The 15,117-nt window shown below is 43.6% G+C and overlaps 1 protein-coding gene across 4 annotated transcripts in view; it reads right to left on the bottom strand.

Moving 5' to 3' along the window:
• Positions 1-15,117, bottom strand: part of ABL2 (ABL proto-oncogene 2, non-receptor tyrosine kinase) — a 106,913-nt gene that overhangs the window by 23,648 nt on the left and 68,148 nt on the right. For 2 of the 4 annotated variants that reach the window (XM_058660729.1, XM_058660727.1), the window contains exons 1-3: positions 9,063-9,177; positions 3,869-3,931; positions 3,322-3,492 (exon numbers count right to left, since the gene is read on the bottom strand). In XM_058660729.1, the coding sequence (XP_058516712.1) occupies positions 3,322-3,492; positions 3,869-3,931; positions 9,063-9,174 (346 nt within the window). In that variant the 5' untranslated portion in view covers positions 9,175-9,177. Of the gene's footprint in view, positions 1-3,321; positions 3,493-3,868; positions 3,932-9,062; positions 9,178-15,117 lie in introns of those variants that run through there. The other 2 variants (XM_058660728.1, XM_058660726.1) reach the window with 1 other exon arrangement.

Below are 15,117 nucleotides of genomic sequence, written 5' to 3' on the forward strand. Positions count from 1 at the left end.
AGATTTAGGGATAAGACAGGTGTACCAGCTAATTTCATTTGGCACCAAAGCAGTAATATCATCTACATTAACAAACAAGCAAACAAACCACAAGAACACGATCACTGAGGGCAGAGCAGGGCATGGGAGTAGGAGGATCAGCAGTGAGAACTTCCAAACACAAGATTTTTCCACACTCAAGTGTTAAGAGTTAACAGTTTCCAATTTCCGCCCTACTCCCCATGAAGAATGAATCACTCCTACTCATTCCTGTAAAACTGGTGTGGAAACAGAAGCTGACTCTTAAAATTGGAACTCCCCCAAACCCAAGCCCCTCAGTGGATCTTTGTAGCAGAGCTTGATTTCTCTATTGAAGTTGAACACATCCTATTTAGACTTTAACATACCTCTTACGCCCATACTTAAAGCATGGGCTAAAGGCTCATTTAGCAAAACATGGACGGTGAAAGAGGTACCATTAGTGATAAATGTTAAAGAACCTTTGTAGTGCCTTAAGGCTCTGATTATTAAGAAATGCAGGGCTTTAAAATAAAATAATAATCATAATGCAAGCCTTTGTACAGAGCTCATGCTGATTTCCTCTGCGCCAAGAAAGCAGAAGGGAAGCTAGATCAATAAAAAGACACATGGCCTGGAAGTCATCAGGTAAAGGCTACTGAGGAAAAACTCAGTGGTCTGGTAATCACCTAGCTTTTGCCAACAGTCTACAAAAATGTTTGCCACCAGGTAAGTTCCTGCTAGGCTCTAACTCCCACCTGAAACAAGTGGATTTAAGAGCACAGCAGTGTGTGCGTGTGTACATACGCGTATACAGGAATCACTCAGGACCTGCACACAGACGACAGTGTGTCTGGGGCGGTGACGGATCAGGCAAGTGTGGAGATACCAACCACACTGAGAGAAACAAGACAGGACCTTGCCAGAAAACCTGAAGAACACAGTGTTGCTCTGTGGCTTTTCATCAGTGATCCACAAGAACTAGAGGCGAGGATTAAGTACCAGGTAATTATACATTCTCTCCTACACTGCTGCCTTCCTTAAGAGAGTCGATCACGGCAGGCCGTTAATTAGCATAGTCAACCACCTCAGTGGCTGGTTTACTTGCCTTCTAGTCCAGAAGGTTCTGGCAACTGTGGAAGCTGACTGGGCATGGCCGCCAGTGCTAGCAACACTGATCCTATCTGGACAGGAATCCCAGGGAGAATTCGTTTTCTTAAAATCAAACAAAATTCCAGCTTCAAAGAAGGTACTAAAATAAGTACTAGTGTTTTCTTTTTTTAAAATATAGTATCTTTAAAAATAATAAAACAGCCTCAGCATGATATCAATTCCTGTTAGGAAGAACCCGACACACAACGTTAGCATTCTGTGGGCTTTGAGAGAAACCCTGTTGGCCACAGAATGAGAGCCGCGTGCCGGAGCTGTACACTGGGGCTGCTCTAACTGGGAGCCAAGGCTCCCCAGGACTTTCTGCATCCGCGTTGCCATGGCAACTGAGCTATCTCAGAAAATGCTGACAAGAAAATTACACCTAGGGAAGAATGTTCTGAGTCATCACTTCACAGATTCTCCACTGAAGTGTCAGGAAAGGTAAAATAGATTCTATGTTAACAAAGACTACAATACAATACAAAATTTCTCCGAAATTCTATTTTATCCTTAAACCTTAGACTTTTCTCTCGGCTGTATAAGCATAACCCTTACAAACCCAACACACACATGATCACCATCCTGTCCTCAACACTGCCAAAATCTGTATGTAAAGACTGACAGGAGACGATGCACTTTGATGTTTCCTTATGCAAAACCTTCGCAGCGAGTACACAAACAATCGTGTCCAACTCTAGGCCACAAGGATGACTCCATTTGAGAAATTTAAGCTGAAGAATTTCTGCATTTGACCTGCCTGGATTTTGAAAACTGATGTATATGACACTATGAATGAGTGGCATTTGGTGCAGGAGCTAGGCTGCCACTGGCATGTCCACATCCTACAGGAAGGTGCCTGGCTCAAGCCTTATCACCACATCTGACTCACTTCCTAATCCAGACCTTGGAAAGGCGGCGGGGAATGGCTCAAGTGCCTGGGTCCCAACCACACACAGAGGACCTAGAACGAATTCCCAGCTCCTGGTCGGAGCCAGGATCAGCCCTGCTCGTAGCAGGTATTAGAGGAGTCAATGAGCAAACGGAAGACTTTCATCTGGCTCTCTGCCTTTCAAATGAAAACAAATTTTTAAAAAATTCAATTATAGCTAAGTATTATTTGAGGAGGGAAATCTGTCTCCTTAATCTGGAATATCAACTTACCTTTGAATATGACATTCTGAACCTTGTAAGTACAAAGCATCAAAAAACAAAAACAAAAACAAAGAACCAAGTACAAAGCATTTATATGACAAACATTCACTGAAGTTACCCTTTCATTTAGCTAACAATTATCCTAGAATACAGTTTTTTTTTCTCTGTAAGGGTCTTTCATAAATTCAAGATGCAAGAATAAGCTTACGTAGAAAGCAAGAATTCATGCCCACAATGAAAATCCTTTCATGGTTCTATTTCTTCCCATAAAAGTTTTGCTTTGTTTGTTTGCTTGTTTTCAAGAAACAGAAGTATGATTTTATCTGGTCGTGTCCTCGAGCCTCCTTTGTCTAAGAATTTACTACTGAATCAGTACAACTTTGTTGAGATAATAATAAAAACCCTTCATACTATTCCTTTTGTGAACAGGGGTTAACAAGCACAGCACACAGGTCATTGAGAATGAAGGCTGGAACCCAACGAGAAGCTTGTGCCACAAGGCAAAACACCCGCTCACCATCTTCAAGCAGAACATCTTGCTCCAAATATGAACATGTTAGCTGAACTCAGAAATAACCACTGCCCTTAGCACTGTGCTTGGCTTCCAATCTGAGGGCGCACTCTTAATCTCACCAAGGACCACTATGAAATTATTCTGGGCACAGGCCACAGGCCACACTTTCCAGTAGCATCGGGGTCTGGCAGCATAACTTAGGAAGCTACAGCCCAGTCAGAACTGGAATCCAACCCTTCTGGCATACAACACACAGTACTGAGAATAGGGCAATTGACGTACGTGTTAAAGCGTGTTTCTCAAGTGTATGTTTTCATTTTGTCCTTAATGAACCCTAAAAATTGGAATTACACTTCACAGGGCATTACAACATACACAGGTGAAAACGATAATGAACAAAGAGCCCTTAATCACCTACTTAATTTTAGCCAGTGGCAGAAGCCGGAAGAGGCTCCGTATCCTTCAACTACCAATGTGGACGGAGAGGTACCACGCAGACACCTCACCTTTGGTGATGCTGAGTGTGTTATCACCACTTGCTACAAAATCATAAAGTGCAACAAAGAGATTAGGGTCACTCTCAGTGGCTCCGAGCAAGCTCTCCTTCGAGCTCCACCTGATGGCTTCGTTCAGTGCCTGGGGGTCAACATCACAACCATAGGGGCGATGCAAAGCTTCTGAAAGACACAAAAAGGGAAAGGAATTCACAATGAGTTCAACGGCTGAAAAGTCATCCGAATTCAGTACACAGACAGTATTACAACTGCTAGCACATCCTGACAGCGCCGAAGCGGGCCAGCACTGTCCAGCCTGTGCAGACACGAAGAATGAGCAAACAGGCTCTGTGTATCCTGAGCCTAATAAAACACAACAAAGCAGGCAGGGAAGAGATCACAGAATGAGTTGGCCCTGATTTAGGCATTCATCGTTCTAGTGGATACAGAGACAGACAGAGAGCAGAGGAGCATCTGTGTCTGTATTTCATCTCACGTCCATTCCCTCTTCTCCATCGCCACTGCCAGGGCCTTAGTGCAGAACCCCAACATCTCTCACCTGGACTCCTGCCTCCAGTCTTGTCCCCCTCAAATCCATCCTCCACACAGCTGGCAAGGTCATCTATGTAAGACAAAAATTTGACCATGTCACTCTTGAGCCCCTTCAATAGTTCATCACCACACTTAAATCTCCTTAGCATGATGCTAAGGCCTTCTATGATGGGGTCTGGGACCAGCCCACCCCTCCAATTGCAAACTTGGACACTGTCCATGCAGCTTCCAACCTTCAGACCTTGGTTCACACAGCTCAGTCCTCTGAGGTGGGTGCTTGTGGTCTCAAGCCACCACTTTTCACATCCTGTAGCACTCAGCTCCCCTGGGAGACGTCCCCTGCCTGGCCGCACTGTGCCCTCCCCAGCAGACCGCTCACTATGCTGATCCCCCATCCTTGTCTCTATATTTGGCAGCCACTTACTGGAACTGCTTCTGAAAGTGTAGAATGTGCTCCCTGGGAGTAAGAAGTTTACGAGATTTGGTTCTGTTGAGTCACTTAATATGTATTCAACTGTTAGCTAAATGAATATATGATAATATGTGCCAACAAACAATGATATAATCTTCGTTTTGGGGGCTATCCTCCACTGCTTTCCTGGGACACAAACTGATGCCCGTATAGGATCCTGGCACCCAGAGGTAGAGGATTAGCCAGTTGAGCTATCACACTGGGCCCAATCTTACTCTTAAAAATCACAATAATGAAATATTTAAAGATTGACTTTTTTTTTTAAAGATTTATTCATTTTATTACAGCCAGATATACACAGAGGAAGAGACAGAGAGGAAGATCTTCCGTCCGATGTTTCACTCCCCAAGTGAGCCGCAACGGGCCGGTGCACGCCGATCCAAAGCCGGGAACCAGGAACCTCTTCCGGGTCTCCCACGCGGGTGCAGGGTCCCAATGCATTGGGCCGTCCTCAACTGCTTTCCCAGGCCACAAGCAGGGAGCTGGATGGGAAGTGGAGCTGCCGGGATTAGAACCGGCGCCCATATGGGATCCCGGGGCTTTCAAGGTGAGGACTTTAGCCGCTAGGCCACACCGCCGGGCCCCAAGATTGACTTTTTAACTGTCCCCATGATACAAGCAGAAATGCTTGTTGTGGGTAAAATCTGTAATTCTAACAGCTTTAGAATTGGTTTAGCTTTTTTGATCACATTTCTTTCACCTCTGTCACTCTTCATTTCAAAAAAAGGAACTTCTCATCCTAATGAAAAAATGATCTAAACTTGCAAATGTCCCTTAGGCTACAAATTGCCCATCCTTTACTAAAATGGAAAGATTCTGAGCTGGTGTCGTGGTTCAACAGGTTAAGCCACTGCCTGTGACATCACCACAACCCACATGCACATAAGGTTCAAGTCCTAGCCACTCCAATTCCGAGTCAGCCTTCTGCTGCTGTGCCTGCAAGAGCAGTGGAAGATCACTCCAATGCTTGGGTCCTGGCCACCCTCCTAACAGACCTGGTTGGACTGCCCAGCTCCTGGCTCTGGTTTGGTCCAGCCCCAACCCCTGTGGTATTCTGGAGAGTAAACTAATGGCTAGCAGACCTCAATCCTTCTAAATAAATAAATCTTAAAAAAAAAAAAAGTTAGATTCAGAGCCCAGCACAGCTTAGTGGCTGAAGGTCTCACCTTGCATGTGCGAGGACCCCATATGGGCACTGGTTCTAATTCCAGCAGCTCCACTTCCCAGCCAGCTCCCTGCTTGTGGCCTGGAAAAGCAATACAGAACGGACCCTGCACCCATATGGGAGACCCAGAGAAAGTTCCTGGTTCCTGGCTTTGGATCAGACTAGCTCCAGCCACTGTAGCCACTCGAGGAGTGAACTAGCAGATGGAAGATCTTTGTCTCTCCTTTTCTCTGCAAATCTGCCTTCCCAATAAAAATAAATAAATCTTTAAAAAAAAATTGGATTCAGTCATGACTCTGTTCTTGCATTTATATAGCCAGTCACTCTACTCAGAAATCCTGTTGGCACTGCCTTCAGAACCCTAATCAGGGGTGGACATTTAGCCTATCAGTTAAAGCATCCCACATCGAGTACCTGAGTCTGATATCTGGGTCTGGCTCCTGCCTCCCCGCTCCTAATGCAGGCCCTGGCAGGCAGCAGCAACTGTTCAAATAATTAAGTTCCTGCCACCACCTGGGATCCTAGACCGTTATCTCAGCCTTGGCCTAACCTAGACCAGACCCAGATGTTGTGCATCTACAGAGTGACCCAGTGAGAGAGTGTTCTCTCTCCCTCTCTCTGAAGACAAATAAAAGTTAATCTTTTTAGAACCTATCCATTTTCCATTATATTCCACCTAGCGTGTTTCACTTGACCACTGATTTCAATCCTCCATACCTGCTCCCTACGGTTTGTATCCAGACTGTGTTGCTCCCTTGTTCGAAATACTGTGATGCTTCATATTTTACAGTACCCATCAAAATCCTGAAATCCTTCCAGGCCCTTCAGAATCTGCTCTCCGTAATTCATCCGCTCCTCCTCTCCTAGCCTCAATCTGGCCATTGGTTTCTTGGCTTCCTGGCTTTTGCTTGTACATGGACGCTACAACCCATGGAATTTCACTCAAATAAATCCCTCTCCGTTTGGCATTCTCTAAGTGAGAAGAGCTGAAGTTTGACAGCACTGCCCCACACAGCCTTCAGAGCAGCCCCAGCTGACCGCAGGACAGCCCCATGACTGGCTCCTGTGAAGGCCAGCCCACAGAGTACCCAGTTCCGCCAGCCACGCCTCCTTTCCACATATGCATCGTCAATTCCTTCCCCTCCATGTAGCAGAAATTACAACTCTGCAACTAGAACCAGTGCCTACTAGAAAGCTGTTGTAACACAGCACCAAGCGGTGTCCCTGGAATGTCCTTCAGGTCGTTGTAATGTCATTATAATAAAATTACCATGGCTGGCATTCCCACTCCCATGACGCGCCTGATACAATGACACTTCTGAGATTTCCAAAAATGGTCAAGGAAATGGTTAGTGCTTAGTCAAACTCCAGCTCTCTGACTATCCTATGAAGACCTGTCCCTGACAGTACCTCCTACCCCTCCAGACAGAACAGAAGGACAGAAGGGTGCTCACAGCTCTTTCTCCTAAGTTGCCCAGCACTCCCTCCGGAATGGCTACTTTCACAGCACGTAAACCTTGCTTCCCGGCTCGCCTTTAGATTCCTTCCTGTGTGTAGACAGGAACCTGTACCAAGCCTGGCCACCCAACATGACCAGCTTATTTAAAAATACATCCATTCCTCACAACACCCTCATTTCCCCTTTCTTGATTTATATATCTCCCAAGCTCTTATTCCCAAATATATTGTATACTTTTATCATGTTCATGTGTAGTACGTAAAATGTATGTTTTCAGAAGATTAGGATCATTGCCTGTTTTGTTCACTACACAGAGGCACCAGATTGGTGCTGACACTGCAGAGGTTCTCACCAAAAACCAGACTGCCACACTCACAGGGCGCTGTGAGGCAGAAGCTAAGGCAAAACTATGGAAGCAGGCAAGGTCGAAACTGAACAAACACTTAAAGGACAAGAAGTCTTACTCGTGACTCAGTATGCAAGGACATAGTGATGAATGTTCAACTGCACTGGAAAGAACTCCTGTCCCAACACAGGGCTGCTGAAAGCAAGCCAACTGCTTAAAAAACCATGGCACTTGATGAAAAGAGAAAACAGAATCAGATATACAGAATAACTGTATGGGAGTTTAAAAGACACTTTTAGGCCAAACAGTGCTATTTATTTCTCAAATATACACAAAGACATAAAAATGGGACAAAAGTAATTTTTGAGACTAAAGTATTAATGGAATCACAACCTGAAAATCTTCTGTCCTCAACTCCCATTCCTAATTTTACCGTCTTTTTGATGAAGTCAAAAGATTTCAACATCCTTCCTTCCAGCTTTCTTCCCACTCAACCCTGTGTTCTCACACAGCTAAGGGTCAGTTTCCTGTACAAGCTGTCTGCACAGGATATCCACTTAAACACCATCCTACCCGGCAGCACTAACAAAAAGAAAACTTTTTCAAAAGAAAAAAAAAAAAAAAACATTTTTCTGAGGCCAAAAATGAACAAGTATTGACTCATGAAGAGTTAAAGAACTAAATGGAAAAGACTAAGCCAAGAAATAAAAACAAACATAAAATTAGACAAAAGCCCATGGGAATAGCAAATAAATGTTCCCATGTTCCCCAATGAGTCCAGTCTAGACCTCTTTCCTTGTCAAAGACAGACGGGATGACTCCGATGTACTGCAGCCGCCCGAATCCTGCAAGTGTAGGCTGGGAATGTTTTATTTTTGAACATTATGAAGCGACTATTACATATTAGGTAACTGAGATAGCAAGTTAACTAATCTTCCATTAACTGTTGTCATAGAGCTCGGCCACAGATTCAAGACTAGAAAATAACACTCTGCTTTTACTTCGTGAAAGGACCTAGGTAGCACAGATACATTATGACAACTATAAAAGATAGCATTACTCTTACCTTTGCAGGATAAAACAGAAAAAGCAGAAACAAATATAGCAGCTTATACAATCAATCATTAATACTAAACAAGTCTAAAATAAGAAGTTAATTTCAAATTCTGAGATAATTTCTGAACTTAATGTTTCATTTTATTAGAAAACACTTTCACTTATTTTATTTTTAAATTACTTTTAATTTTAAGTTATGTTAACATAGTTGATCAGAATGGAATGAAAACACTTTTTGCCAGCTAGTCATTCAAGAATTTGTCAGTCTGATTAGAGGTTCATCATATAGTAGCTGAAGAAAAGATAAAATTTACACTTCAGGCATTTTCAAGTACTTCATAAACTTATCTTGCCAAAACTCCATTTTATTCTGCTGTATATTCCTCAAGATATTTATAAGTTTTCACCTTTTAAAAATTGTATAAAGTGGTTGGCTAAATTAGCCTATAATTCCCAACACAGCTTCAGATCCATATTGATTAATGTGAAAAGCTTAACCCGGACACTGTTCCTGACATACACATTCTTCAGTTTGGTAAGTATTTATTGAGACTTAACCACAAAATGCCAGAAACAAAGCATATAACCCTCCAGTGACCAAAAATAACAACAACACCCGACAAGATGAATTTTTTGAGGTCGCCTTTCAGGCTTGCTCTATGGTGGTCAGCCCCTTCCCCTGACTGCGCTCTGCGAGCCATACCTGCCCCGCCAGGGAGCCCAGCTTCCGCGGCTCCGCTGCACAGGCAGCGCGGCGCTGCCTCCTGCTCTCTGCCGTGAGGATTAGGTGGAAGCAGAACCGTCCCGAGCACCATCACTCCGCCCAGAAGCACAAGGAAGCCGAGGACTCCACTGTCTGACGGCCACAGCACCTGCAGGTGGCACTGACTCACGCGCTGCGGCCAGAGGGGCCAATGAGAGGGTGAGCACTCACCACTCCCAGAGTGGGTGGAGACCAGCCTAAGGGCCACTGTGGTGAGGCAAAAGACTGAATGGAGTGACTTCCAAAGCTCTGGACATATGTTTTAAACACACGTAAATAAAATAAGCACACACACAACAGCTTAAACAAGACTATTTAAGGATCAGTACAGAAAGGAGACTGATTCCCAAGGAGAGGACAATGTGACTATAGAGAAAGTTTCCTTGGAGAAGACCTGTATACAACAGAACAGTCACTATAACAGAGGAAAACGCCCAGCACAGTGTCATCTTTGACATCACCTAAACAAATTCAAGAAACCACAAAGCCAAAGGCAGAGCAACAGTTACCATGTGATTCATAGGCACAGACAGACGTCAGGGAATAACTTCTTTCATTAATATTCTGGCGCCATAGCTTAATCATAAAATTTCAGAACCCAGCACAATCACAAAAACTTCTGAAATCAAAATCCTCTGGGAAGGTGTTGAGCCCAGCTGTCCTGATGCCCACCTCACACACAGGAGTGCCCGGCTCCATGTGCGGCTCCGGCCCCTGAGCCCGGCTGCTGCCTAATCCGACTGGCAACAGTGCTGCTGGCTCAGGCGGGTGCCCTGACCCGAGTTCCCGGCCACGGCTTCGTCCACCCGGGGCGCCCCCCTCAGCATCCCTCCACCCGGGGCCCCCTCAGCATCCCTCCACCTGGGCCCCCTCAGCATCCCTCCACCTGGGCCCCCTCAGCATCCCTCCACCGGGGCGCCCCCGCGGCTCCCATCCACCTGGGCCCCCCACTGCAGGCTGCTGTGGAAGGGAGCAGGACAGCTATTTTTCTACCTACTTCTCAAATCTAAATAAAAGTAACAGTATAAACCTGTAACAAAGATACTTCATGAGTTAAACTAGTGAAATTACAAACAATGGAGGCTCTTGGTGGTGTAATCTAAAAAACAAAATGGCACCGGTGTTTGTAGCCATAAAGCTGAGACTATTCACTGAGTCGGTAAACACTGATGAAGCTTCTACTATTTACCAGCCACTGTTTGCAGTCAATAAAAACAGGGTTAAATTAAGAACAGTAGAACAAAAACAGTCTTCAATAAAGCTGAAATATAAAATTATAATCTTAATTCTTATTAGAAAAAGAATGACTTTGGTGTGGACGATTTTTTATCAATTAAAAACAAAATTTACACATTCCTTAAACATTATAAAACCAGTACCATCAAAAGTATAAGAAAAATTAGGTGAATGACTAAAAGTTGACTCATTTAATGACTCAATCTCCAATGTGAAGTTGAATTTCTCCTTCTCTGAACCACAAAGTATTTTCTGGGAAAGGATCTCCACACTTCACATCACATCCACATGCAGATTCTATATCCTAAGAGTCACTGTTTAATCAATAAATCTGCTGATCTAAATGACCAATAATTATATCTTAATTGTTCTCACATAACTGTAAAAAGAGAAATAACTGGAATGTAGTAGAGACCTGGGATGTAATGTTCTCAGGCATTAAAAGGATGGAAATTTTGTTACACTCACATATCACAACATAGAAAGGCCTTGAAAATGCTAAGTGAAATACACAAATAGAATAATTCCACTTATATGAAATATCTAGAATTTTCTAATACTAGAAACTTAGTTCTGCAATTGATGGTTGTACAACATTGTGAATGCATATTTAATGCTATAGATCGTAGACCTAAAAATGTTACAATGGTAAAGTTGGTGCTCTGTGTATCTGATCATAATAAAAAGTTAAAGGGATTTCCAAAGACCTTCTGTTAAAGTGGTCTATATTTATCATTATTTAACTTTACTTGAAAGAATTAAACTGAGAAATTCTAACAATAGTTGGGTTTTTTTTTTCAAAATGTATTTATACATCTAAAAAGCAGAGCAAGAAGGAATGAGGAAGAAAAGCCTTCAGTCTCCTAGGTCAGCCCAGATTGGCCCCATCAGCCAGAACAGGAGCAGCCCAAAGCCAAGAACCAGGAATCCATCCCTTGTCTCCCACTCCGGTGACGGGTGCCCAAGCATCTGAGCCACCTCCACTGCTTTACACATAAGAAGCGACTGGATTAGAAGCAGAGTGCTGGATGACGCGGCACCCCATCTGTGATGCCAGTCTCGCAAACAGTAACTTAACTCTATACCACAAGGCACTCCCATACCAACACTTATTAATTAAAATAATAAACACAGTATCAATATGAATATCATCATCTTTATTTTTAAAAAGAACTTTTAAAAAAAGAATCAAGAGAGATAAGAGTAATTTTATCACTTTTTGTAAAACTCTTTTGTAACAGATTGAGGCAAGAAGTATTCCATTTTAATGAAAGTGGTATCTAAAAAAGGCCCGACCAAAGGAAAGCTCTGAGCCAACGGAAGTGAAAACAGAGATGTCACGTGCAAACAGCCTGGGAACACTCTGGTACACAGAGGAGATGCAGAGTGCCACTGCTGTTGAGGAAGTCAGAGAGAAACAAGAGAAAACGCGAGAGAGACAGCCGTCTGCATCAGGATTTAGAATTCTATTCTAACACAAAGCAAACACAGTGAACTGTTTCAAGCAGAAAGTCACTAGTCCCACGTTCATTTTATAAAGATCACGACTGGGGCTGGCATTGTGGGGCAGCAGGCAAGTGGCCGCCAACCAGCAGCCCGTATCTGAGTCCCCGGGGACACGCAGCTCCCTGCTAACCTCCTGGGAGGCCGCAGGTGACAGCCCAAGTGCTGGATTCCTAATGGCCCACACAGGAGACCAGACAGATTTCCTGGCGCTAGTGTCAGCTCAGCCAGGGACTGATCCAGTACATGGATCTCTCTCTCCCGTCCTGTCACTCTGCTTTGCAAACAAATAAAACTTCAAAAAGAGAGAGAGAGAGAAGGATCACTGCTGTGTGAAAAAATATACTACATATAGAAAAATTGGAAAAATATAAATTCTGGAATGGCATCATGTAGCTTTGGAAAAGGATGGTAGCAATGGAGACAAAGCAAAGAGGAAGAACTGACCGATCCAGTTGAGAGATGGAACTGCAAAGGGCTAGCAGACTACGTGAATACAGCTGAAGAGACAGAGAAAATAAAGAATGGCTGTTCGGGAATAGCTGGCCATGAAATTCAGTTACAAACAGTGGGAGTGTATCTTAAGTTTCACAGGCCAGCAAAGTTGGGAGACAAATTAAGTGCTTTAAAATTAAGTACTTTAAAACACATGTCTGGAGCTCAGGGAAGACCCTGGCCTGTGGTCACTTATGTTTTGATGGTCTGTTACACTCTGGCTGTGGATGAGAGCATTCAGACAAAAGTGAGGATCATACTTACAGGAGAAAAATTACTTTAAATTAGAAACCTGCAGTGATTATAAAGTCATAGAGACTAGAAAGTAAATAAATAAATAAAATGCTTAGAAGAGGAAAAACAAAAATCACTCCTCTAAACTGTATCCTTTATAAAGGCAGACACTGCCTGTTATGTTGACCGAAGAGCTGCTCTGTTCTTCAGACAGAACAGAAATGAGACGAGAAAATTTTGGAACATTTAGAATAAAGGAGAAGCTACAAAAATGATCAAGTTCTGGGTAAACACAACAGACTATTCTCGAGGGTTTTTTGTTGTTGTTATGATGAGTGAAAGCAAAATCTATAAAACCAACCATAAAGGCCATATTACATTTAACAGCTGAAACATCAAAATGGAAAGCAAGGGAACTCTATGATTTCTACTTCACTTAAAGAAGTGGATCAGTGAAACCCAGCAGCACATGAAAGGTTCACTGTGTATATGTAAACCCCCACGTCAACCAGGGTAAAATCTAAACAGAGAAACACGGTCAAAGGCCAGGTAGATCAGTTTCACGGGATATTGATAAATAACGTTGGGGGTGGGCGCTTTAAGATGCTCACATCCACTTTGGTGCCACACTCCCTGGGAGGCAGCAATGCTGGCTCAAGCAGCTGGGTCTGCTACCACCCAGGGAATCCTCAGCTAGTTCCCAGCCCCAGCTCCAGCCTGGCCCAGCCAGCCCCAACACCGACAGCACTGAAAGTACTAACCAGTGGCTGGAAGATCTCTGTCTGACCGTGTCTATCTCTGTCTTTAAATAGAAATTAAAACAAACAAAAAAATAGTCGCCTTTTAAAAATACCACTCACACACTCTACAGTGACTAACATAAAAATGCTGACATAATCGAGTGCTAATTAGGATGTGGACCAACTGTAACCCCACCCACCGCTGGATGACTGTGAAGCAGTACAGCTGCTCTGGAAAACTCCGCATACACCTATTGTACGACCCTGCAACCTCATTCATAAATATTTATTCTACAAAAATTAAAACATTTGTCCACTCCAAAATCCTACAGTGTGTTTATAGCAGCTCCTCAAATAATTATTCAAATTTAAAACTGAAAACAACCTGTTATTCAAAAGATGAATGAATTGTGCTACATTCATATAATTGAATATTACTTGCCAATAAAAATGAAGAAACTATTGTACCTTATTAAGCTACTTACTGATAAATACAATAACTTGGATGAATCTCAAAAGCATTATGTTGAGTTTTCCCCAAATCCGGTAATATTTCCCAAAAATAAAACCTGTGTTAACATCAGGATTTGGGGAACGCACAACGACAGAGTGAGATTGATGGGGCAGGGAATCCCACTCCTGAGAGCACAGTGGTCCTACCACTTGCATGCAGTTGCAGGGTGTCCCTCAAGGGCTCGTGTGCTGGGAAGCTGGGAAGCTGGTCCTCGGTGGGTAACGGGGGGATTACTGGCCCCTTCCTGCCTTGCCATATGTGGTTTCCTCCTCTTACAGAAGTTCCCACAATTGTGATGCCATCCTCCACAGGACATCAACGGAGCCGGGCAAGAGCCAGCACCATGCTGTGTGTACCTCAGAGCTATGAGCTAAGGAAGGCTCTTCTCTAGAAAATACCCAGCTTCATCGCAGTAATGAAAAAGAGACTGACGAGGAACAACACTGATTCATTTTAAAAAGCATTTATTTTTATGTATTTGAAAGACAGAGAGCCAGAACTTGAGACAAACAGATCAACCATCTACTGGTTCACTCCCCTAAATGCTTGTAACAACTAGGCCAGGTCAGACTAAAGCCAAAGCCTGGAATCCCAATCCAAGTCTTCCATGGCTGGCAGGGACCCAACACCCGCCGCCTCTCTAGAACTGGACGCAGAGCCAGGACTCCAACTCAGACAGGGGAAGCAGGCACCCAAGTGCCTCTTCGCTGCAGGGTCAAATGCCCACCACAGCACCCACCCCGATAATCACTATTCTATGGAGAATGAAAACTAGTGAAGCCAGGCAAAGAAAGAAAAATATCACATGTGCCCACTTACACGTGGAAGCTAAACAGCTGATCTCAGCAAGTACAGAGCAGTGTTCCTAGAGCCTGAGAAGGGTTTGAAGCAGGGAGCGATGGATGCTAAGCAGGTGCAGCAGGGCAGCCGGACAGCAAGAATGACTTCTAAAGCCTCCCAGCACAGCACGATGACACGGTTGACAGCAGTGAACTTCCCTGGTTGGTTTGTGTCTGCATTTTGTTTGGAGGAGGATGTAACCAATGATTCCACTATCTCTGATACTTCAAAACTGGTTGTACAGAATTTTGAAAGTTCCCAATACAAAGAAATTATAAACGCTGGCAGCGATAGTAAGCCAGTTACTCTGATGTGTTCATTATTTTACTACATACACATGCTGAAATGTCAAACCATAGCCCACAAGCACACATACTTTCTGTCAATCAAAAATAAAAAATCATTCAACATTTGTAATTCATTTAAATTAGAT

The sequence above is a fragment of the Ochotona princeps genome, chromosome 2, assembly GCF_030435755.1.
Source record: "Ochotona princeps isolate mOchPri1 chromosome 2, mOchPri1.hap1, whole genome shotgun sequence".
NCBI classification, from domain to species: domain Eukaryota; kingdom Metazoa; phylum Chordata; class Mammalia; order Lagomorpha; family Ochotonidae; genus Ochotona; species Ochotona princeps.